Source organism: Schistosoma haematobium, chromosome 3 (assembly GCF_000699445.3).
Source record: "Schistosoma haematobium chromosome 3, whole genome shotgun sequence".
Classification (NCBI taxonomy): domain Eukaryota; kingdom Metazoa; phylum Platyhelminthes; class Trematoda; order Strigeidida; family Schistosomatidae; genus Schistosoma; species Schistosoma haematobium.
The window spans coordinates 726,090-752,926 of record NC_067198.1 but is presented as its reverse complement, the minus strand read 5'-3'; the positions used below and the strand labels follow the sequence as shown (position 1 = coordinate 752,926).

General features: G+C 37.9%; 1 protein-coding gene across 1 annotated transcript in view; it reads right to left on the bottom strand.

The window, feature by feature from the left end:
- HDAC6_1 (Histone deacetylase 6) overlaps window positions 1-25,425 on the bottom strand; it is a 198,782-nt gene extending 173,357 nt beyond the window's left edge. The window contains exons 1-12 of the mRNA XM_051212727.1: window positions 25,394-25,425; window positions 24,129-24,216; window positions 20,110-20,199; window positions 20,020-20,042; window positions 19,824-19,965; window positions 18,676-18,813; window positions 16,632-16,729; window positions 15,241-15,345; window positions 11,828-11,896; window positions 5,769-5,895; window positions 5,096-5,161; window positions 2,493-2,552 (exon numbers count right to left, since the gene is read on the bottom strand). Coding sequence (XP_051068625.1) covers window positions 2,493-2,552; window positions 5,096-5,161; window positions 5,769-5,895; window positions 11,828-11,896; window positions 15,241-15,345; window positions 16,632-16,729; window positions 18,676-18,813; window positions 19,824-19,965; window positions 20,020-20,042; window positions 20,110-20,199; window positions 24,129-24,158 — 948 coding nt within the window. The 5' untranslated portion in view covers window positions 24,159-24,216; window positions 25,394-25,425. The remainder of the gene's footprint in view (window positions 1-2,492; window positions 2,553-5,095; window positions 5,162-5,768; window positions 5,896-11,827; window positions 11,897-15,240; window positions 15,346-16,631; window positions 16,730-18,675; window positions 18,814-19,823; window positions 19,966-20,019; window positions 20,043-20,109; window positions 20,200-24,128; window positions 24,217-25,393) is intronic.
- Between the last annotated feature and the right edge of the window lie 1,412 nt (window positions 25,426-26,837).

The window sequence follows — 26,837 nt, the reverse complement described above, 5'->3', positions numbered from 1 at the left end:
CATGGCCGGTAAGAGTAGAGGATATTCGTAGGTTACTAGTTTTCGATCACAGGTGTCTTCGAAACATTGCTCGTATATCCTGGGACCATCGAGTAAGTAATGCAGTTGTTACGAAACGGGTACTAGGTAAGGATGGCAAATCAATTGATGAAGTAGTGAAACTTCATCAGTTGAGATGGCTGGGACATGTGTTACGTATGCCCAACCACCGACTGCCTCGATGTGCGATGTTTTGTTGTATAGGAGTAAATTGGAAGAAAGGTAGGGGCGGCCAGACCAAAACATGGTACAAGTGCATGAAGTCACTGACAAGTGGACTGAGCCATATTGGTAGGTGTAGACCACCTGGTTGGGGACCGCGAGATGATAGCAACCGATGGTTAGAGACCTTGAATAATATGGCTCAAAATCGTTTGCAATGGTGTGCGCAAGTGCATACACTCTTTGTGTTCTCCCAAATTCTAATCTCCTGATTCCTCTTTGTCTCTTTTTTCTCTCCCCAAATCTATTTCACTGGATTACACTCTTCAAATAGCATCTCCAGACCCTAATCTTTCCGATTACTGCTTATACTCTTACTACTTCTGCCACTATGGAATTTGAATGGACAATTGTATCTGTGTGGTAATGTGGTATGGTAACTCGAATTGATGTACGTATGTACGATGTTCTACGTTGTTGTGATCGACTGACTGACACTTTGATGGAATTATTTGGTTACTAATCCTTATTTATCTTCTATCTTAACGCCCTACATTAGCATTAACTGGAACAAAAAACTTAAGGAGGTGGGGGAAAAAAACTGATCAAAGATCAATCGATTTTTTCAACTGTTTATATGTATGAGGATATGATACTCTTTTTTTAAGTTCGCGCCATCGACATTATTTCACTTAAACCATTTCCTTTTATTTATCCAGCCAAACAGAAACAAAGTAGAGCTTTGAATTAAATTGTTACAGTACATCGATACTTTAGGATGAAATTGTCAAGATGAATATCAAATTTACAGAAGTAGTAACAGTAGTACCTGACAATCAGTCAGCTACAACGTAGGACCAGGCACATATATACATCAACCCAAGTTGCCAGACGTAATACCTGGTAGAATGTTAAAATTTGATTTCTATACTTAGACTACCTTATTAATATAAATTCGAGAATTTGTTAATCCAAAAGTCTGAAAACTTAAAAAACTAAGTCGAAAAACCTACAAAACATTAAACAAAGGTAATTGAAAACCATCTCGAAATTTCATAGTTTCTTTTTTTCTCTCTTCCAGATTTCTGACTACGGAGTCGTTTTCTATTCATCTAATCATAGTTTCAATGTAATTTCATGAACGAAGGAAGTAGTTGAAGTTAGCTAACTCTATCAGTCATAAATTACCAACATATAGCCCCAAATAACCTGGTACGGTGGAGGGTGGAGAGAGTCAGCTCTCCCTCTCCAAATGCTCTCACATGACCACGAGTATACAGATACTGTCGGCGAAGTCCTACTCGCTGCCTTCTCGCGGCATATATATTTGGTGCCTCGTTGTACCAATATTTATATGTTCAAATAAACAAATAAGTAATACAAAGATGAGAAGTAAATTAAGCGCGAACTCATTTTTTTAAAATTCGCTAATGAAACATAAAAATTCTAAGTGGTTGTGATATGGAGAGACAATCAGAAGTAGCCTAATGAGAAGATTAATCGATGGCAATCAGAAGTGACCTAGAGGACAAGTGCACTTCATTGGCTAAGAGATGGACGAATTTCCTAAAAATTAGAGTGGTATACATATGAATGAGTATTTGTGCATTTTATTCTGTAGCCAAATACACTTTCTCAATCAAGTAGTCAGTTAGGGGGGGGGGCTAGTACACTGTGTATTAATATCAGATTTTGAACACTGTTCGTCACAACAACAGTCGTCAAATCTCCTTTCTTCAGTCTCTTTCTTGTTTGCCTATTTTTGTGTCTAACAATATACTTACTTAGCTTATATATCCAAGCATTTTACGAACTTGTGACATGTTACATTTACCTATTGTAATGTGCCAATAATACTTTATTGATTTTGTAGGCATACTGTTTAGTGTCCGTTGATAATTTCTAAAAACTGGTCAATACAGATATGTACTGTATTCTAATTCATAATATCTGTTGTAATTTAGTTAGTGACTAACTATTTGAATGATTTGCTATCTTTAAGGTTGTATTTTTAACATCTGAATATCTGACTTGTATTAATAATTGTTTTCATGAATACTACAGTTGTCAAATGAGAAATTGCATGTACCGATTTCGAAACTTGGTATATCACTTGAATCCTCAAAAAGACTCGATAGTAGTAATATGTCAATTCGTCATATTTAGGTCAGATGTCTCACGCCGTTTATGAATGAAGAGGGTATGAGTAAACCAGTTATTAACTTCATAGAGAGGGACTATCATAAAATAATAATAAAAGTCCTTAATATGTTAATGGAGTGCTTACTTACCACAGGGCAGCCAAATGAACAATCATATCCAGCAGAAACAAGTACTAATTCTGGATCAAACTGAGAAAGAATGAAAACAGAATCAATAGACAGAAAACTGTTAGTTAACGAAACTAGCATAGTAGCCGATATTATGTTTGCTTAGTCTTTAAATAAATAACCGTAATCCATTAATAATTAGATTGGAACAAGAATACTAGCCCAAATAGCTGGATATAGTAATGTACTTTATAATGTTAATTGATTAGAGACAATGGAGACCGACTAATTCAGTGATAAACTTTCAAATTGTGATGGTATGATGATAGTTATAGGAAGATAGTATATACGCCGTTTCTGATGGGTGACAAATACCACGAGCCATAGAATCCAGGACATCTAAAACACTTCCTTCAACCAATGAATATCAGACAAGCACTTCAAGAGAAAATGATGAAAACGATGGTGTGGCCGTGAGTTAAACCAGGTGACTAACCGAAAGTCACGGAACAAAGATGTATTCTTCAGGAATCATCGGTGTGCGCTGGTAAGAAGTCCCATATGAGGACGAAACAGATGTATAATGCTTCCTGGTTTCCAGAAGAGCCGCAACTAGGATCAACACAAAAATTAAACTGATCTCTACATAACCCTTTCAACTAAAAATATATTTACTAGACCTACTTTATACACTTGTTTTAGATACGGGAAATCTCTACAAGTAATCTAGATAGAAGTGTAAGATAAATAGAAACCTTTTAAGTTGTTTTTTTACAATGGCTACTTGGCAAACTGGTAGGATATAATGATCGTTCATTGTACTATAACTGACGTTATTTGAAACTTAGGATTGTCGATTTAACATGACACACTTTGCACATAGATCATATTTCTTTTTGCCACCTCTTGAGATTAAGTTGAATAAATTAGTTCTTCTTTTTGGAACATCTTTCTTACTAAGAATTATATCAAACATTATTTTCAGTGTTCGTTTGCCTACCAAAGAACGAGTTCACTACCACGTAGTTTGTTCAGTCCCACTCTATGATTGAGGAACGTGGTCTTTAGGGATAGAGGATGTTCGTGGGTGATTAGCATTTGGTATGTATACCTTCAAGATATTTCTCGTGCATGTTAGGACTAACAAGTAAGCAACAGTGAGGTAAAGATGACAAATCAATAGATGGAATCGTGAATCTTGTTCGACTGAATTAATTGGGATATGTATTAAGTGTGTCCAACAATTTCATACTGCAATCTGCGACGTTTGCTGGTAAAGGAGCAGTTTGGAGGAGAACTAAGAATGACAAAACTATGACTAGATTTTAGTATATCTATGACTAAACCTCACCTCGTGTCGAAGCAGGAAAATTGGGCGGCTTATTATACTCTGCTTACACTCAAAGTTAGTTGGGGCATGATCTCGTAGAAAGTCATGTCTACGTGTTATTGAAAGTTTTCATACAAAGACGAAATAGCCGTCAAGTTACTTCTTTAATATTCGAAATGATGTCCCAGATAATATAAAGTCATGAGAATTAAATTTTTTACGTCCTATCGGCACTCGGGCGCGTAGAACCCCACAGTCGCAGATCAAACGACGGAAGAAGCAGGAGAGGGGATCAATGGGTAAGACTCAAAAATGTACAAAACAGAAGTAGTTACAGTTTTTAGTATGGACTATAACATCATTATAATCCAGCTAATCCGTAAGTAGGAAAGATATACAATTTCTCAATCATAACATGCCATGTTGATTTTCTAGAAGGCTGATTGGATGGAAACTCTTCTGTTCTTTAAGAGCTTCTGGAGAGTTCGTCGTGTTTTTTGGAAGCCGTTTCAGTAAAGGTGAGACAGGAGAAGTCTCCATCAATCCTAACTTCAACAAAAACAATCATGCATTTCCATGAGTGAAATGGAATTTTCCACGTTCTAATAGATATGTGATATAATTGATATAGTTGAATTATGTCACGAGTGAGAGAGTTGTCATTGATGTCGATAGATGATGATCATAATATATGAGATTTGTGTATTACATTAATTATGAACAATTAAATTTAATCGTACGATTCTTCACCCTTTATTTGTAAATGTAGTTTTCTCTCATTGATTGATACATTTTGATGTGCTCAGCCATATTGAACTGATCATTTTTATGCTAGACAGTGACCGCATTTATAGACTTGAATGTGGGTTCAACTTAAGCTAATTATCATTTAATGTATAACTATTACATATATATTCTGAGAAGCCAATAGTTTTTTTGACTTCAACAGATCTCAGTTGTGCTATCGTGGTGAATCTGACACGCTACCTATAGCAAGTCGGTTAAAGATAGAAATAGGAACCATTAAATTGAAGAGTCTAAAGGTATTGTTTTTCACGGTGATGCAAACTGCTGAAAAAAATCTCCCAACTTGGAAAGAAATAGTTGTCTATTTTAAAAGATGATAATATATACATTCCATTGAACAACTTAATATCAATATAGTGTGTAAATTAAAGGAGTACTTTCGAGTAAATATCCGTAAACATACACACAAATCTTGTGTTACTTTCAGTTTATTAGTTAAACTGCATTAATTGGCCATGATAAAGGGGAAAAGATATACCATATTTACCTCATAAGCCAAGGGAAGAACAATCCGATGAAATATAGTTAAGTAATCGGAATCACCAATATCTTTCTAAAAGTGTACAAATTGAGACAATTAATGATAATAATAATAATAATAATAATAATAATAATAATAATAATCGGTAGTAGAAGTAGGAGTAGTAATAATAATAATAACGCAATGTGCAATCAAGCAATCTGCATTACGATCACAGAACTAATAGGTTTAGTGTTTTTCGAGGAGAAAGAAGTCGAATTGATTTATTTCCGTTCCTCTCACTTGTAAATATATCTTCAAATTATTTTTATTAAAAGACAACAACAGTGAATTATATGCACAACTAAACATCGAGAACTACTGAACATGTCTTCAATGAAAGAGAGAGAAAAGCGGAGGATGTCGTTGGGGTAATGAAAAACGAAGCGACGCAGAGAAGGTAGATGAGCCTATGTCGATTTGATTAAGCATGATTCAGTATCTATAGCAAGACAAGAATAAGCTGAAGACATGTGATGAATAGGGTAAGTAATGTACACATGCGCTTCATTATAAAATCTGACATGAAAAGAATGAATAAAGAGGTCTGTTAGGAATCTAGAATAATCCATGTGAGTTCGATAATAGTTTCAGATAGCATAATACATATATACACATACATACAAAAAGAAAAACATACATCATTTAATGGTATATTCACATTGAAACCACGACCACGACCAGTACCAATGAAATCATAATTTGATTCACGTAGATTAGGCCAAAATTCACCATTATCATACCGATGAATTGATATGAAAAGAACTCTGCGTGTATATACATAGATATATATCCATGATTTCAATAGACGATGAAGGAATAAAAGAAAAAGATATATGCACAATAAAAACTAAAATCTTTAAAAAATAAGGAACTAATTAATTGTTGATTCAATTCATGTTGGTAGGTATGAATGTATTCCATTACAACTATATCACCTATCTTCAAGATGTATATGAGGAATAAAGTACATCAACTACTATTTCAATTTAGTATTATCCCCATTATATGTTATCAAGTGATTAAATGAATTAAAACAGTAAACATAAATAATCAATCAGTTAGAATGGATAGAATGGGATATTTACAAAGTCAAAAACTAGTTGATGCCGAATCTGTTAAGACGTCTAATTGGACAGTTGAGGAGTTACACACGAGATCAAAATTCACAAAACAGATTTTTCTAAAAAAAAAAGGTTCTTTAATTAATTAGTTACAAGCCTCAACTTGTAAGGTATCTTGTAACGCTTAACGAATCTTTAAGTTCGAAAGAAAAAAGAACAAGGCTTCCTGCAATAATAACAAACAGAATATTTGTAACATATGATAGTGCAAATGAAAGCTGATAGCTCACTATGTCTAATCTTGATAACAGTTTATCAACAAGTAAAAACATAACCAAAAGCAAACAAATATGCTTCCAGGTTTTCTATGGTGGTCTAGCTTCAATTGACTTATGAATTCAATTATTAAATATGGAAATCGTTGCGTTGAAACAAAGATTAAACGCTTATGAAAAATACTGCGGATAACTGCTACAAGGATAAATGCAATAAATGTTATAAGTACATGTAAATACTTTAGAAAATTACACAATAAATTGGCTCCATAACTTACGCATAGACATTGATAGGAATATAACTGTTTACTAAATATGAATAAGTAGTATGAAACAATAAACAAAAGAGTTGAAAGGGAGAGAATAAGGACAGAGAACGTGAACAAACCTAGCAGTTGATCTAGAAATTTGAAGAGATCGCCTTTACCTATGAGAGTATAAAATCTAGAGATAAGTAGTGTGATTTGAAAAGAAAGAATGAATATGCGAAATAAAAGTACGGAATAATATTGAAACGCAAAATCTAGAATATAAACGAATGAGTGAATCGGCATCATCCTCATCTTGAGTTAGGTCAGTTAAGATTTCCAACCAGTAGTTATCGATATCTTACGGGCTACAACTAGGTGGTCGACATATATCAACGTGAAACAGACCTATAGTTAAAGGTTTGATAGAATGATATTAATTATTGGTTTAGTCGCTTCCGGATTTCCATCAAATAACTTTTATGCCAACCAAGATTATGTAACGAGAGAGACTAGTTGAGCCTCTGTAACATATATTATTAGTCTACAAAAATCTAAAGCCTTAACGACCGAATTCCTATTTTCACCTAGTATCCTACATCTAATACTAATCACTATGGCCCCACAATATGAGAGTAACGCTTCAAATATGCTTATAATCAGGCATTAATAACCTCTATATGTTCTCAAATTTGAAAGGCCACTTTTACAGCCATAAATTGAAAGTTAGCGAACAGCTGCCTATAGTAATAACTCTTGGTAAGCAAACGTATGTCTCACCTGCTTCACAGGCATCACAAACTAGCAAAAGCCAAGGAAGGATTCCTCAGACACTAAATAAAGCTGGTGATGCTTTCGGGATAGGCGGAGTGAGTAACTCGTTCAACAGTCCAAGAACCAATACAAATCAATCCTGAAGAAGGATTTTACATTTAAAGGTGAAAAAACTCATCCGACCAAAGCTGCTACCTTGACGCGGTGGTCGGGCTTGCCTATCGTGATGACCCAACCGAGCTATATTGGCTGGAACATATGTTCCTGTAGGTTCTACCATGCCAGGCAGGTCGATTGGAGAACGGTAAGACTAAAAGCAGCAACTCAAGGTCTGAGGGCGAAGTTGTACTGCTGACTGTAGAGGGGTGTGACAGCAGTAAGGTGTTTCCCTCGGACAACCAGCATGACAGCGATATTGCCTTCCCACAAGGAGGGGTGGGGTTAGAAAAGCTCGACCCTAAAAATGTCACACCTCACCTTACCTCACGGATTTCCGTCTCCGGCGGTAAGGCCCTTTGAAGAACGGAGCTAACACGTCACAAACCTCTCACGAAAAGGCCGTGCGCGACCGGCCTCAAGCAGTTGTCCCTTGGGCACTGCGGTCACGCTCTCAGGTCACTGAGACCGCCTCTAATCCAATTTCCTTTTCAGGTTCCTCAAGAAATACCCTTCCTCGGTGTGGGCAGCCAGGAAGTGACACCAGCCCTCATACCCGTAACAGCACACGAGACCAATTTGGTCACATTCAAATCCTTCCTACACCTCCTAATACCTCTCTTATCTCCATGACTAACCCTCCTCACGTCTTTTATCACCTCGCACCGTTAGGGCAAACGATTCGAGTACATGGAACGCTATTCCTGGTCTCCTGAAACCACGCTCTAAATTACACGTAGGAGCTTTTAACGTACGAACACTTTGCCAAATAGAACAGCAGGCTTCCTTAGCTAGGACTTTAGAATCTCGCGCCATCGATGTGTGCTGCGTCTCCGAAACGCGCATACAGGATCCGAGTAACGTCATTCATTTGACCTCATCATGCCAAAAGAAAGAACCGACTCGATTTACACTTCGTGTATCTGGAAGCCCTGATCCTGCTTCCCATGGCCTCGCCGGTGTAGGCATAGCATTGAGTCCTAGGGCAGAACTAGCTCTCTTAGATTGGATCCCAGTAGACAGTCGTTTGTGCGCTGTCCGACTGAACGGAACAGTAAGGATCCGAAAAGAGAGGGACACTCGTCGTTGCCTCTTCGTCGTCTCTGCCTATTCTCCCACTGACTGCAGCGCAGATGATGTAAAAGATGAGTTTTACAGAAAGCTCTCCGACCTTCTCCGAAAAGCTAGGCGTTCGGATGTAGTAATAATGGCCGGTGACTTTAATGCTCAAGTAGGTAAACTAAGCGATGGGGAAAGACACCTAGGTGGATCTTATAGTGTCGTGGCTCAAAGAACAGATAATCGCGACCGTCTGTTGCAGCTATGCTCAGATAACCGCCTCTTTCTTGCAAATACTAACTTTAAGCATAAGGAAAAACATCTTTTACCATGGAGACCCCCTAATTCGTCCCAACGTTGGACCCAAATAGATCACATCGCTATCAGCCACCGATGGAGGGGCTCGATAGAAGACTGTCGCTCATTCTGGAGCACATGCCTAGATTCAGATCATGCTCTAGTACGAGCGCGTATCTGTCTGCGTCTTACTGGACGTAGGAAAAACGCTTCAAGGAAACCTCTTAGGGCCCTACTTAATGATAGTCAAGCTAAGATTATATTTCAGGAACAACTAGGAAAACAGTTACGCAGCCATGTATGTGATGCCCACCCTGAGGCAGCATGGAATGATATCCGAAAAGCTGTGGAAACAGTAGTGATATCTGCTAGTAAGATAAACCAGAAGGTTAGGGAGCAACACTGGATCTCAACAGCATCTATCTCACTGATAGATGCTCGGAAACTCATTCCACCTGGCTCTGAACATAATGAAAAGCAGAGTCAGCTTAAGCGCACGCTGACAAGAAGCCTACGCAATGATCGCGAACAGTGGTGGGTAGAGAAAGCAAGAGAGATGGAAAAGGCAGCGGCAATAGGTAATAGCAGACAATTGTTCAGACTCGTTAAGGATACCGGAATTAGGAACCCGACCGTTAACGAAACAATCTCAGAGAAAGATGAACATATTATTCATTCTCAATCCAGGAGATTGAATCGATGGGCAGAACACTTTAGGCATCAGTTCAACTGGCCTTCAGCCACACTTCGGTTTCCCACGATCTCTAGTCAACCTGAATGGCAAGTTAATGTAGGTCCTCCGTCCCTTTACGAAGTTGAAAAAGCCACAGGAAATCTGAAACGAGGGAGAGCAGCAGGCCCTGACAGGTTTACTCCTGATATTTTTAAGGATGGTGGTCCAGTATTAGCAATGAGATTAACCGAGGTCTTAGGTAGAATTTGGGAACTGGACGTAATCCCATCTGACTGGTCTCAATCACTGATTGTGCCAGTCTATAAGAAAGGACAAAAGTCCTCTTGTGACAATCACAGAGGAATCAGTTTGACTAATATAGTGTCTAAAATATTAGCTCCAATAATACTTCGACGCCTAATCAAAGCTCGTGAAGAGCAGATTAGAGAAAGCCAGGCCGGTTTTCGACCTGGACGTGGTTGTATAGATCAGATATTCACACTACGTCAGGTTCTAGAACACAGACACTCGTTCAGACGCCCCACAATGGTAGTATTTCTCGACCTTAAGGCAGCATTCGACTCTGTTGATCGTGAAGTTCTATGGCAGTGTTTGTCACTGAAAGGAGTACCAAAGAAGTACATTAACCTTATAAAGGATCTCTACTCGAACACAACTTGTAGAGTGAGCGAACTGTCATCAGAATTGATTACCTCAAGTGGTGTTCGTCAGGGCTACCCACTCTTTCCATTCTTGTTTAGCTTTGTCATTGACGTACTTTTAGAGATAACACTTTCCTCATTTAAATTTCCAGTAGTTGAACTTCTACCAGGAGATTCACTTGTTGATTGGAATATGCCGATGACACAGTTCTATTTGGTGAAGACGCTGACAAAATGCAGAGTCTTCTGACCACTCTAAGCAGCAATGCAAGCATGTTCGGCATGCGATTCTTCCCTCGAAATACAAAATGTTGCTTCAGGATTGGGTTACATCGACACCCGAACTAGTGATAGGGAGTGAAGTAGTTGAGTGTGTCGACCGCTTCACTTATCTTGTAAGTCTCATCAGCCCTTGTGGTCTGGTGTGTGACGAAATCTCAGAACGGATACAGAAGGCTCGACTAGCTTTTACCAACTTGCGTCATTTATGGCGTAGGCGAGATATCCGTCTATCAACTGAAGGACGTGTTTACTGCGCAACAGTTCGCTCCGTCCTAATTTATGGCAGTGAAACATGGCCGGTAAGAGTAGAGGATATTCGTAGGTTACTAGTTTTCGATCACAGGTGTCTTCGAAACATTGCTCGTATATCCTGAGACCACCGAATAAGTAATACAGTTGTTAGGAAACGGGTACTAGGAAAGGATGGCAAATCAATTGATGTAGTAGTGAGACTACATAGGCTGCGATGTCTGGGACGTGTGTTACGTATGCCCAACCACCGACTGCCTCGACGTGCAATGTTTTCTGGTGTGCATGTAGGTTGGGAGAAAGCTAGAGGCGGCCAAACCAAAACATGGTACAAGTCCATGAAGTTACTGACAAGTGGACTGAGTCATGTTAGTAGGTGTAGACTACCTGGTTGCGACCACGAGATGATAGCAACCGATGGTTAGAGACCCTGAATGACATGGCTCAAAATCGTTTGCAATGGCGCAGGTGCATCCACTCTTTGTGTTCTCCGAAATTCTAGTCTTCTGAGTTCTCCGTGTTCCTTTATTCTTTTCTCTTTTCAAATTTATTTCGCTGGATTATACTCCTTAAATAACAGGTTCAAACCCTAATGTTTCCGACTACTGCTTATAGTTTTACTATCTCTACCACTACGGGATTTGAATCGACCAATGCATCTCTGTGCTAAGGTGGTGTGGCAACTCGAACTGTTGTACGTACGTACGAAGTCCTAAGTTGATACTGACTGACTGACTGACTGACTGACTGACTGACTGTGTTGTAACTCAGGACTACACATTGTGTTAAGATTTCCACCAAACAGAAACATATAATCTGAGTACTCCATATCGACAAGTAAATATACTAGCAAGAGGTCAATCCTTTGAAAGTCGGACGAAAGAAGTGTTATTTCTACAAGTATATATAATGGTATAAGATCGTATACAATCGGTAAAAACAAAAAAAACATACACTTACTTTGGATTATCGTAGAACGCATATTGTGTAGTGTTTCCATGATGTACATCCCAGTCAACTATAAGTATACTATCCAAGAAGTAACAAAATACTTTACAATAAATAAAGAGATAAAAATCAAAGTATTGTCAAATTAGATAATTAAGAGAATACATGAAGAAGAAAAGGAAGCGATGAGACAATAATTTATGGCCGAACCAATCAGGTATAAGATAACAGGTCTCGGATTTAGGCGCAAAATTCACTCATCCATTTGAATAGATTGAGTTTTTTGACATTATAGCTGATAACAGTTCATGATTAAAACCATAAATCTAATTCCTAACTCTGAAAATAAACTGAAAAGCATAATTCGAATCCCTCACAAAGTTTCATAAATTTCATTTGGTCATTTGGACACTTTCGAAATTACTTCAGCGTCACTCAAAAATCATTCATAAATTATAGTCTCACCAAGTAAACACTAGATCAGTACTAAAGGATTCCATGTTAATGATTAGTTTACTATATGTAAAATACATTTCAGAGTTACAAAACAGATATTTGTCTGAAAATACAGAAAAATTATTTAAGGAAAAATAAAACAATGGCCAATAAGAGTTGAAGATATTCGTAAGCTACTAGTAATTGATCACAGATACCTTAGAAATATTGCTCACATCTGCTGGGATCACCGGGTAAGTAATAGTGAGGTTTATTATTTATTTATTTATTTCAACACATAGATATTGGTACAAGGAGGCAACAAATACATATGCGCCACACAAATCTCATTCGATATGTGTGAGGGCTGTAATACTGCCCGGGTGCCCGAACCGAACCAGGTGGTTTTCTTAGAGGACCACTCCCCGAGCCTTCGACCTGAAGGTTTGATCCACAAGGCAGTGGAGCATCGTAAGGAGATGCAGTCCCATGGAAGCCGGTGACCAACAACTGGCTCGTACGCCATTTTTTCCCGTAGGATACTGGAGCCCATGTGCACCATTGGTTTGGAATCCGGTTAAAGCGCCGGACATTCGCTTTTCGTCCTCTCATTTTCGTAAACAACAACCCCGCCACGAGAAGGCAGTGAGTAGTACTTCCCTGGAAGAGGCTGTATACGCGTGGCCGTGTGAGAGCATTTCGAGAGGGAGAGCGGACTCTCCCCACTCTCGGCAGTACCAGGGCATTTGGGGGCTATAGTGAGGTTAGACGCAGGGTATTAGGGAATGATGGTAAATCAGTTGATGAAGTTGTGAATTTTCATCCACTGAGATGGTTAGGCCATGTGTTGTATAGCCTGAACACCGATTACCACGACGTGCATTTCTGACTAGCGTTGGAGGCGGTTCGATGAAAGTTAGGGGCGGTCAAACTAAAAACGTGGCATCAGTCATTGAAGTCATTAACTTCTAGTCTGAGCCATGTTGGTAGATGCATACTACTTGGTTGGGGTCCGCGTGACTATCGTAACCAATGGTTGAAGACTCTCGGTGATATGGCTCAGAATTGATCACAAAGGCGTACGTGTATACACTCTCTATCTTCCCTTAAACCGTGAGATTCAAATTGCTTCCTGTGCTATATCATTATATACAATCTACCTTTTATATATTACCACCGCTGTGTTAATGAAGTATGGCAACTTAGACCGATGCATGTATGTGCCTGGTCCTACTTTGTGACTGACTGACCGATGCATTAACGAATACCATTCGATAATGATCTTTGTAAAAGCCCAATCTAATTGTCTTTTTTTCACACATAAACACGAAATGAACAACGTTTAACTTTGAGGAGAAGTAGGAAAGAATCTAACAATATATCTAACAAAATGTAACTACTTAAGGGACCAAGTGCAATTGAGTGTAGTCAACTATGAGTCAAACATTTTGTGTAATGGCATCAAAAACATTATCCAGCTGCTTAAAATGAAATACGTGAAACGGAGTTCGAATCTCTTTAGAAACTAGATATAGTTTCATATGTTTAACATGCAGCAAATTTAATTGGAAGAATTCAGCTATTCAGCAAGGAAAATTTACGCATTAGTATACCTTTGAATAAAACTAGCAACATGCCATTTCAGTAAGAAAAAACATATTTCTGAGAGAAAGAAATGTCTTCACCAAGTACGCTTGTCAAATCACTTAGTAGACATGTAGTAAATTGACTTGGCTTGAGATGAGGTCACTGTCATCAAGTACTACTGAACTGGTTAGTGTATACAGAATAAAAGCGTAATAACACATTCTTATCCTTATTTATTATTTATTTATTTTAACAAATAAAAAATGGAACAAGCAGGCACCAAATAAATATGCGCCACATAAATCATTCGATTTGTGTGACGGATAGGATACTGCCCGGGTGTCCAAACCGAAGCAGCTGGTTTTCTTTGGGGGCCACATTCGGAGCCTTTGACCTAAAGGTCTGGTCCACAAGGCAATGGAGCAATGTAAGGAGATGCAGTCACAATGATTGGTTCATGCGCCATTTGTTCCTTCAGGATACTGGAGCTCATGTGCACCATTGATTTGGAATCAGGGTTTTCCAACTCACCTAGGTGGACTCTCCGAATCCACCAACCCGGTTAAAGGGTCGGGCATTCGCTTTTCGTTCTCTCAATTTCGTAAACAACAGTAATGCAACGAGAAGGCAATGAGTAGGACTTCCCTGTCAGAGGCTATATACGCGTGGCCATGTGAGAGCATTTGGAGAGGGAGAGCGGACTCTCCCCACACTCGGCCGTACCAGGGCATTTGGGGAAAATAGATGTCACGAAATAGTTTCACCTACTATATATACCTATTTTTTTAATCAATACACTGACTTTTAATCACTGATTACGGAACCGCTGATGTTTACTATTGTAGGGTATACTACTTATGTCGACAGATATAAGTAGTATGCAACACCAACCGGAAGTGGAGAACCTGGTAGCAGAAGGTTAACATCGAGTTGAAGAGATTAGAAGCGAAAATAGGAAGGAATTGTTGACTGCAAGAATCATACAGAATATGAAGGACAAATGATACAAATTCGCAAGTGAAGTATTCAGTGTATGGTTCTCATATTTTACCAAAACATATTATACTTTTGCATTTAAATACAACTGGTTGTCCCCACCTGTATTCTCGTTCATTACACTATGAGAGATCTCCATTCCTCTAGTTTAGACGATTACTACATTTTCAATACGTCAATACGCTTCAATCTCATTTATGGTGAATTATGTCATAAGTTTTGTCCGTTGGACTATAATTTATGGGCAAACCAATCAGATTTAAGATAGCGATCATTAAACTCCTGAGCGAAATTCATTTATTCCCAAAGCATTTTGGCATTGTAAATTAAGTGTTACTAACATACCGATTAACAGCTCAGTCAAATTAGAAACATAAGAATAAAAATAACATGGATAATTCACTAACCGATTGAAATTTAATTGTTCAATCGCATAATTCGCTGCGATCGCTACATTATTGTATATACAAAATCCACAAGCTTCATTCGTCAGTGCATGGTGACCTGGAGGTCTGATAGGTGTTTATGGTGAATGGAAGGAGAAGGTGAAAAATATTCATTTTAGAAAAAGGACAGTAAAATATTCAAAGATTGAGAGTAAATAAATAAAAACTGACTATACATCAAAAGCAAATAATTCTTGAATGATGAAGCTAAAACACTGAGAGAAAATCAATTGACAAACTTATTAAGCTGATTCATATCAAGTGTGGTGTGAGCCCCTCATGTGTGAAGTTAGCGAGATAATGATAATCTATGGTTGACAGTTGAAAATGACGTGAATCGAGATCGGTAGCAGAGAAAAAGACATATTTGTTTAAACTTGGTGATGTTTACTTGTATCTTCCCATTGTTATTTAGGACTGCAATTGATCAGTCTCTTGTTGGCATATGTGCATCCTGTGTGGACTGCCTCAATACTGCCTGAAGTTACAAGCTTTATGGGCAAAGATGGATAGTGGCTAGCGGTGGAATCCAGGACGCGTGTTTCGTCTTGTTTGGGACTCGTCATCTGGATGTGCCTGCATGAGTTTATGTCCACTCTGGGACTCGAACCCAGTACCCTCCTCTCCAAACGCCATCGCGTTATCCACTTAGCTACTGAGTCCCGATACAAGTAAACAACACCAAGTGGATTTAAACTTCACCCCATTGCACAAGCAGGTGGCTATCAGGACTCAGCAGCTAAGTGGGAAACGCGATGGCGTTTGAAGCGGACGATACTCAGGATACATAGATTTTTTCACAATTTATATATCTCACCTTTTCAAGAAACTTTTTCAATATCTCATCTTCACTTTCAATTATCATTTAACTACTTCCACTCATTTCTAAGATATCTTGTTGATTTTTTCACTTCTTGGAGCGATTCATAATGTCTAAATTTGAGCTATATCTTACGTTAATAATTGGCTACTTGGACAACTACGAGAAGTTGCTTAGTGACTGAAGCATTCGACTCCCAGACACTACGAAGTACCAGGCTCGAACCCTGCTGTCTACATCAGTTTGAGAAACTGAATAGTATCACTAGGTGCCACGCATAGAACGTGACTCAAAGCCACATACAGATAACTGTACCAGGTAAATTAGTCCAAAAAAACTCGAATCATGAACGTGGTGATAGTAAAAAAAGGATTACTTGGTGGATGCCACCTATGATTCACCTTTCTAACTGCCATTTTACACCTCAAGGGCACCACTTTCCCTTTTTTTATTCCAAAGAATCAATTAACTAAATTAAATCCAGTTAACTTATTTACAAAAAATAAACCTACTAAATTAATCAGTCACATACCTGACTAAACAGAAAGCATTTCTCACATCTCCCCGATGTATTAAATCAATAGCCTGTATCCATGATCCAACAGATAATCTTGCAGAGAGGTCAGTATGCTTTATATGAAGACAGAAGAAAGTTAAATACTTCATATTGTGAATTTTACACCAATAAGAGATGCTATCTTTTTCGTATTGTTGATATTTTAGACCAGATTGATCAATCTCTGTTCAGTCATACACAATATACAACCTAGTATATATGTACATCGATTCAACTTACTTACGCCTGTTACTCCTCGTGAAGGAGCATAGGCCGCATCCAATGGTATTATTGTCTACATTGCTTTACTTACTTACGCGTGTTACTCCTCGTGAAGCAGCATAGACCGCTCACCAGCATTCTCCATCCAATCCTGTCCTGGGCAATCCTTTCCAGCTCCTTCCAGTTGTTATTCATCCTTTTCATATCTACTTCTATTTCCCGACGTAATGTGTTTTTTGGCCATCCTCTTTTCCGGTTCCCTTCAGGATTCCAAGTTAGGGCTTTCCTCGTGATGCGGTTTGATGATTTGCGTAATGTATGTTCTATCCATTCCCATCGTCTTTTCCTAATTTCCTCTTCAGCTGGAAGTTGGTTTGTTCTCTCCCACAAAAGGCTGTTGCTGATGGTATCCGGCCATTGGATATTGAGTATCTTGCGACATCGATTCAAGTTGCCACAAAACGTAAGCACGGTGAGATACCACAGCAGAAGTAGTAGTTATCATCAGTGGTAGTACAAAAGATTAGATATACAGAATATGATTCGAGAGGAATGAATATGTAGCATAAAAATTATATGATAGATTCAGAACGTAAAATCTACAGGAAAACAAAGACCAAATGTATCTGCACTGTTGTAAAGGATTCTGAACTATGTCACCCAACGATCCCAATCACTGGCTACGATAGGCATACGGACCTCAACCAAACAGTCTCTATCTGACAACATGTCCAACATTCAATAACTCTAAACACTGATCCCATGTCTTGGTTTAAGTTTCCTTAGTTTCTTACGAACTAACTTCTACTCCAGCCATCGGAGTAGGTGGTAGTGGGGGATACACAATAAATGCCTCAAACATCTCAGTCGATGAGGACTCACCACAATAATTCTCCTTCAGCTTACGGAGAGTCATTAGTGTAAGAGTTTCTGAAGATAGTGCCAAAATGAAGAACCAATCCTGTTTCGTTCTAATATGGAACTCCTAGCGTCCAAATATCCCGATACGGCGGAGGGTGGGGAGATTTCACTCTCCCTCCCGAAATGTCCTCATATGACCACGTGAAAATCTCCACTGAAAGGGAAGTCTTACCAACTGCCTTCTCATAGCACGAGTGTTGTTTACGAAATTCAGAGCACCAAAAGCACATGTCTGTTACTTAAATCGAGTTGGTAGATACGGAGAACCTAACAAGGAGAGTGGGAAAATTCTGATTCAAAACCAATGTTGTAAATGAAGCCCAGTATCCTGAGGGGACCAGTTGTGTATGAACTTATTCTTAGTCAACGACTACCATGGAACCACATCTCCCCAACATTGCTTCACTACCGGGTGGATTGGATCTCTATATCAAAAGCTTGAGGAGTGGATCCCTAAGGAAACCACTTTCTTCGGTTTAGGCAACTGAACAGTATCCCAGACCACATACGAAATCAGTGATGACTACTTTGCTTAGCGCATAAATATTTTGGTGGCCCTTTGTACCAATGATTACGTGTTTAGATAAATAAATAAATAAATAGGACTCCTTAGTAGTGCTCACAACCCCACCGGCAATCGAACTTAGGACCTTTTGATATCGTAGCAAGAGCTCAACCTTTAAACAACTGACCCAGCATCTAGTGGTGAGGTCGTGAATGAACACTTCTGAGAAGTCCCAAACCAGGAGAGAACAGCATTCCAGTTTTTACGTCAATTCATGATCTCAATAATGAAGTTAGCGTCAATAACAGTAAGAGTTATTCATTTTTTCAGACATATGCGTACACATAGTAATGAAAATACAATCATATTTACCTTATTGAAATAAACAGAATCTAATGTAGCACTTAATTGTTTTAATTCATCATCTGCCATTGTTGTTGTTTGATTAATTTGTTCAACATAGTCAGTTTGGTGATAAAGTGTGAGCAAATCATCAGTTGCTGGTTCAGGCTAATAGGAAATTGTAAAAAGATAGAAAGCAATGTGTAAAATATGTCAAATATTTGGGAAAGTAATGTTTATTCTACTTGAACCATTTTATCCCTCGTTTCCTCCCTATTCAGTGTCATGTGTATTATATCATGTTACTTACTAATATTCAGTAACTTATTTCATTTTAAATCACTTTAGAGCATATAACTGCTTGGTTGGGGGTCCGCGTGACTATCGTAACCAATGGTTGGAGACGCTGGGTGACATGGTTCAGAATCGATCACAATGGAGTCGAAGTAACCACTTCTATGAATTTGCTGTTCATCTTGTTGTGCTAATGAGGTAGGGCAACTTGAACCTATGCATATATGTGCATGGTCCTATGTTTTAGCTGACTGACTGATATGGCTTATTGTCAGAACGAGGGTTTGTAGAGACTGTAGTAATTTTAAGAGTTGAATTCATTAGTCAATCTAAGCTAGGCCGTTATTGAAAACCTGGAATCACTGGACAGTCGTTTCGTCCTAGACATGGATCAATTAAATCTAGACATCAACACCGTTAGGTGCCGGGCTCAGTGGTCTACAGGTTAAGTGGTATCGTGGATGAACACTGCTGAGGAGTCACATACTAAGACGAAACGGCTGTCCAGCGATTCCAGCTTTTCAATGGTGGTCTAGCTTAGATCGACTCATGAATTTAACCAAATGGCATATGTTTGTTCCAAGTACTATCATACTTGTACTTTTTTTGAAAAATCCTTAACAGTTTATCTCCATTTCTTTTGTGTTCAACGAACACTTTTTTTCTATTTGTAACAATTTCTGTATTTAATGCATATCTTCTACTTTTATGGGCTACGTTTCACAGCCATCGGGTAATACAGATCTAACTGTCGAGTAGCGTACTTCTCGATTAATTGGTAGACAAACATCTCGTCTACACTACAGACGATGCAGGTTGTACCTAACATGAATAGCAATGAAATGTAAAGAATTATCAAATGAAGTAATGGATAAAACACTTACATTTATTATTAAACAACGTGATAATAATCCATAAGTTATACATTTATCTATCGTTGCAGAAAAACGTTCAGGACATTCCACAAAATTCGGAAACCATATATTCTTATGCAATAACATACGTTCATCGTATATAAAAGCAGTTCTACAAATAAAAAGTATATAATAAACCGATTGAAGACAATTATACACAACTTACCCTTTATCATGTTTGTCAAAATACTATTTTTGGTTAAAAGAAGGAAATTGACAGGTTAGTATTTTTTTTAAATGTGTATTTTTGGCTTACATCATGTCTACTATTGTCAGATGCAGTAAATATAAATGGTATATCTTTATCACTAAGTGGATTACGATTTTTACGTCGTGCACTACCAGGCTAAAAATGATAAAGAAAGAAAATAAACTTGATTAGTGAAAATTAATGCAGAAGGAGACGTTAGAATCCATTACGTAACATCAGCTAATAAAGAAATTCTATTTATAAATAGATTTTTTTTCAAGGATTGACATCAAATGAGAAGTATTGATGAACGTTTGAAAACAATAGACAACTTTCGTGTTTTGGTAATAGGATCACTTAGAAGTGCACACATACACACACACGAAAGATATTAAGCCCATAACCTTAAGATCTCTCGAAAAATACTTAACCTCTAAACCATTGAATTGACACTCAATATCTGACACCGAGAACACATCGTGACATAGTGCACACTACTACTGAAGAGTCTTATATTGGGAAGAAACAACTTACTGATATTATCTGATCCGCGGTAATACTCAAAAATGATACCAGTCAATGATGGAAACCAAATTCAGACCTAAAACTGTTTTATTTATAGAAAGAGTTTATTCAGAATTGACTGAAAAACAGAGAATTGATCAAATGTCCACGGTGACACATTCAACCACATGTGAAAACTCAAGTTGCATTCTCAGTTGTCGACTGTCATTTCTTTCTGTGGCTATATTACTCACTAGTCATCAATGTCCATCCCTTTTTTGTACCTAACTGGTTAAACTAACTATCGATGAACCGGTCATTTTCTTATTGGTTGGAACGCATTTTGCTTCGACTACCATTTTGAACCTGTCATTTTTCTACGTTTGACCGATTTGTGACAGACTGTTGTTATTGCCTTATCACCTTGATTGTTGATTGTGGCCCCCATATGACCTGGTACGGCCGAGTGTGGGGAGAGTCCGCTCTCCCTCTCCAAATGCTCTCACATGGCCACGCGTATATAGCCTCTGACAGGGAAGTCCTACTCATTGCCTTCTCGTTGCATTACTGTTGTTTACGAAATTGAGAGAACGAAAAGCGAATGCCCGACCCTTTAACCGGGTTGGTGGATTCGGAGAGTCCACCTAGGTGAGTTGGAAAACCCTGATTCCAAATCAATGGTGCACATGAGCTCCAGTATCCTGAAGGAACAAATGGCGCATGAACCAATCATTGTGACTGCATCTCCTTACATTGCTCCATTGCCTTGTGGACCAGACCTTTAGGTCAAAGGCTCCGAATGTGGCCCCCAAAGAAAACCAGCTGCTTCGGTTTGGACACCCGGGCAGTATCCTATCCGTCACACAAATCGAATGATTTATGTGGCGCATATTTATTTGGTGCCTGTTTGTACCATTATTTATGTTTAAAAAAATAAATAAATAAATGTAGTAATTAGCACAATGACCAATTAAACACTGACGGTTAAAAGTTACGACACCCTGAAAAATTGCTGTCTCATTCTGTTGAGTTGACTGAAGAATATGTTACACGAACGTACAAAACAAAAGTTTTCTTTTATTAAGGAATGATGACTGGGGGAATAACCAAGACAAATTCTCGCGGTTAGAAAAGGATACAGAACCACTAAGTGAAACTATCAACCAATGATTAGGATCTCGTTTAAAACTGTAGGAATTTGTGATGATGAGATAGAATGTGATATGATGGAAAAGGTCTTAACTGATTGGAGAGCGATTTACTTACAAAATTGATTTCTTCCAATTGTTTATGACATCTAATCATGTTATATTTTTGTTAATATTTTGAATATAAGCGTGTAATTTTCTTAGAAATGAACTCTATTTTTTGGCTAATGATCTCGTCCTTGATCTTAAACTATTCGAGGGCTTACGTCAATAGTTGAGTCTTGGGAACGACTAACACACAGCCACATTACATTAATGCATTCCATCTATCGATCAGTTTTCCCTCCTTTTAACAACCGAAAATTTGTTCGTCAAATATTACAGATACAGAATATGTAGCGACAACTTTAATCACAACTGTAATACGATACATAACAGGTCTAATTGCTTCTAGCACACACACCCCAGGCAACCATAAAAAGATCTTGTTAAGAAGATTGGTTAGATAAGACCAAAGAAGATCGATTTTACATTCAAGCTGATTCACTTATATATTAATTCCGTGACAATTCATTATTGGCTTTTATTAACTGACTGATTGTTACTGAGTACAAAATCAATGAAATAATTATAACAGGGAAAATGCACTGAGAATTAAGTAAAGTCAACTGACTTACACTGACGGTTAACGAATAGGAAATACAAAGATGTGTTTAAATAGACTGAGAGAAAATCACTTTAAATCGATAATGCGAAAGTAAGATTGAGCATAAAACCAAACAGAACTAACGAGTTAGTGAACACCCTGTGGTGGTTCGGAAAAGGTATATCTAAAATAATACACAAATGTTCTATCACACTTGGTTGATAGCACCTGTGTAGTAAACAGAAAAAAACAATTTAGAGTAATTTATAGTATACCTACTACTTTTTCTTATGGAGTTTGACCTCGTCTCTTACATATAGCAGTAGCTATAGGGATTCCAGCTAACAACTCGTATTTGTATTCATAATAAATTAGTAACTCTCTTTTCTCTTCCCTAGCTGGACAAGACTCAGCTAATGATTTTACCTACTATTTTTCTCAATCCTCTTTTTTTCTGTCGTTTTACCTTAACAAATATATGCTTTGTATATTTCTGTCTACGAACTAATTCTCTCTTTTTGTGCTATATCCTTTTCTCTTATATACTACCACCATTGAATTAAACGCTTCTATGAATCTGGTGTTCATTTTGCTGTGCTAATGAGGCATGGCAACTTGGATCGATGCATATATGTGCCTGGTCCTACGTTGTAGCTGACTCAGTGTCTAATGATCATGTAACTTTGAGAATTTTTAATGAGTGTTATTTTAGTGTCTATTTTTCCAAGTCTTTAATCTACTTCCTGTCGTAAAACATTGATTCAAGCCTTTATCATTCTTATCACAACTAGTACATCCGTCATTACACCCAATTTGTAGATTTTACTTGTTATATTCAGTTATTCAATCTATTTTGTTGTTATCACTGACCTGAATTGTCTTGATTAGTTTGATAATTTCATATACGCATATAAATATCATTATTAGAGTGAAGCCCGATGATGATCTGATTTAAAACAATATTTTCCGCTCATATATGTTGTTCTAAATTAAGATTGATTTTCTTTCTTGTACGTTGTATTTGAGGATACAGGATCCTCAAAATCATAAAATCGTATTTGATAACATAAATAAAATCAACCACAGTAAACCTCTGTTAGTTTATAGTTTAAAGCTAGTCAGGATGCCTAAAATATGAACTCTCTCCTCATTCTATAAACCCACCCTTTGACTGGTGGATTCAATCATTGTATTTGTTTATTTTTTCTAATGTAATTAAAATAGGCACGATAACTCCAATAGTGCTAGGGATTAAGTTAGCGGGTATTCGATTAAGTGAGTGGATCTTCATTATTTAACGGTTTCAGGGCTCTTCTCACAAATATGAAGGTTTAACACAGCCTATTCTAGAAATTGCATAAGTCTATCTGATGAGATTTACAACTAAAAAGAGATACATTGTGGTAACGTACTACTTATTTAATCCAATATATAAACATTGGTACAATCAAGCAGCAAATACATATGCGTCGGATATTCGCTTTTCCTACTCTCAATTTCGTGAACAACAACCTCACCGCGAGGAGGCAGTAGGACTTCCCTAACAGTGACTATATATGCGTGGTCATGTAAGAGCACTTCGAGAGGGAGAGCTGACTCTTCCCAACCTCGACCGTATCAGGGCATTCGGAGGGGCACTAAACATCAAACCATAGTATGATTATTACACACTAAGTGCTTTCGAACAATCTTAGTAGACCGATTTTCAACAATAAACGACGAAAATGTCGGAATTTGAGCATCCTTAAAAGTTAACTTGAAATCAAAGGTTGACAAATAAAACTTACAAACGATGAATCTGATGTGTTTCCTGACATCTGTGACTGGACAAAATTTAACTTCCTGTAAAAACCCGGTTTTTTTGTTAAATTATTACTAAAATTAAAAGTAAGAAAATAAGTGGGGTTAGCTGAATTGGGATTAAAACGCGTTTTGAAGTGTTCTTTCTTAACCACGACACTCCTATTAAATACACGTGTAATTTGCTTTGGTTCATACTTGTGCAACACTAAGCCGAGTACATGAACCCCTACAGAGTTGAAAAATGATGACTTCCATCATTGACACTACAACAAACAAATTAATTAGAACGTTTATTCACTTGCTCTGTAATAACAGCTAACTCCTAGCAAACCAAAAGTAGATTGATATAGTATGCATAAAATTACTAGTAAAGTGAAATTAGTCAGTTGTTAAGTATTTAATGAAACAATCATTAGTTTCTACGTCCAACCATCAACTCGGTAAACTGACAATATTTATTCTTCTGTTTCACTTAATTCTCCCAAATTAGACGTTAGTAAGTGGTTTAGACTTGACCTTGACAATAATAAAGGAATAATAGTTTGTCTACGAATACTTCGTCAACATATCTAGTGATCTTCAGGTATAGTTTTCCATCACTTACGAGTATACCAATCCGACAAAATCAACTTAAGTGGAGTTTGTTTGAGTAACTATCAAGAACTTGATCACAACCGCAGTAATGGAAACAGTCTTTTGTGGTTTTGTGGCCTAAAAATCTACATAGCCTAGTACCAATTTTCGATAATCACAGTGGGTTAGGAAACGTCATCGTAATGTAGCTGAATTCTGTTATGCGAAGAACTGTAAACGGCGTACAGACCTGGAAGTCACGTGATCACAAAACACTTCAGACTTGCAATCCGCACATAATCAGTTGGCAATGAATTTCCGTAGGTACGGTATGTGCTTTGCACCTTTGAAGTGCAAAGTTTAAACATCGAGAATTTCCTCCTGAATTTTACAATTTAGAAATATTTCAAAACTAATGCCTTGGCCTAGACTAGTACAAAACAATTTATCTTCTCCCCTAATGGGCATCAAACAATATAATTTTTCTACTAATTTACGCCAAATAGTCCACTAAAATTCGAATAAATATTTTACTTCTACCTTCACATTTTATATGGTATGGCAAAGTATTTAACTCTAAAAATTTTTCATAGTGCACTTTTAGGGGCTTTGTAAAGTCTTATATTAGAAAATTAAAGAGGGAATTCAACCAAAAGGAAGGACCGAACCAGCTTACGGTTACTAATGCTAGTAGCACCACGATTGATTTGGCGCTTAGATTTTTACATATTTAAGTCCTCAAGGATACGCAAAAGTATCACAGTTTTTCTACGGAGCACGCAGCAAATTAAAGAAAAAAACCCGGCGAAAGAATTATTTATATATACAATTACTGACACTGAATCTAACAGCCACACTGACACCCATTTTCGAAACCAACAGGCTAGATTCCGTTAAGATCGATCATGTACCGACCAAATCGCAACACTAAAGATCATTGTGAAGCAGTTGGTTGGATGGAATTCATCACTCTACATCAACTTCCTTCACTGCGAGAAAGCATTTAATAGCGTGGAGAGGACAACACTATAGAGGCTTCCTCGACACTACGGCGTGTCTGAGAAGGTAGTCAACATCATACAGAATTCCTATGATGGAATAAACTGCAAAATAATGCATGAGGGAAAGCTCACAAGCTCGTTCGAGGTAAAGATCCGTGTCGGGCAAGGTTGCTTAAGCTCATCCTTCCTGTTTCTCCTGGTGATCGACTGGATTATGAAGACGTCAACATCTGATGGGAAGCATGGGATATAATAGACAGCTAGTATTCAGCTGGACGATCTAGACTTCTCAGATGATCTGGCTCTTCTATCACATACGCAAAAACAAATGCAGGGGAAGATGTTCAGTGCAACAGCAGCAGTAGGTCTCAACCCATACAAAAGGAAAAGCAAGATTCTCCGACACAACACAACATGCATCAATCAAACCATACTTGACGGAGAAGCTTTGTAAGATATAAAACCTTTTACGCATTTGGGCAGCATCATTAATGAACATGGTTGATATCGTACAGATGTGAAATTGGGGATCGGCAAAGCATAACTACAACTGAAGAAAATCTGGAAGTTAAAACAACTGTCAACCAACACGAGTCAGAATTTTCAATGCAAAGTCAAGACATTTCTACCGTATGGGGCGAAAACTTAGAGAACTACGAAAGCAACAACAACAAACCAGATTCCAGAGGAAGAAGGAATCAGAAAGAAGCGCTGGAAATAGATAGGACAAACATTAAGGAAATCACCCAACTGCGTAACCGGACAAGCCCTCACATGGAACCCTCAAGGCCAAAAGAGGAGAGGAAGACCAACGAACCCATTGGGTCTAGAAATGGAAACAGACATGAGAAGAATGAACAACAATTGAATAGAACTAGAAAGGAGGGCCCATGACAGAGTGGGTTGGGGAATGCTGGTAGGCGGCCTGTGCTTCATTGGGAGTAAATGACGTAGGTAAGTAAGTTAGTGAAGTATACAATAAGGTACAAAAAATCAATCGGTTCGGCACTGATTTCGTCTGTCAAACAGCAGCAATAGCTTGCAGAACCTCATGAATCTTATCATACATCAGCTTAACATACGCGCTAAAATATTTCTTCCAAACACTTCATACGAATA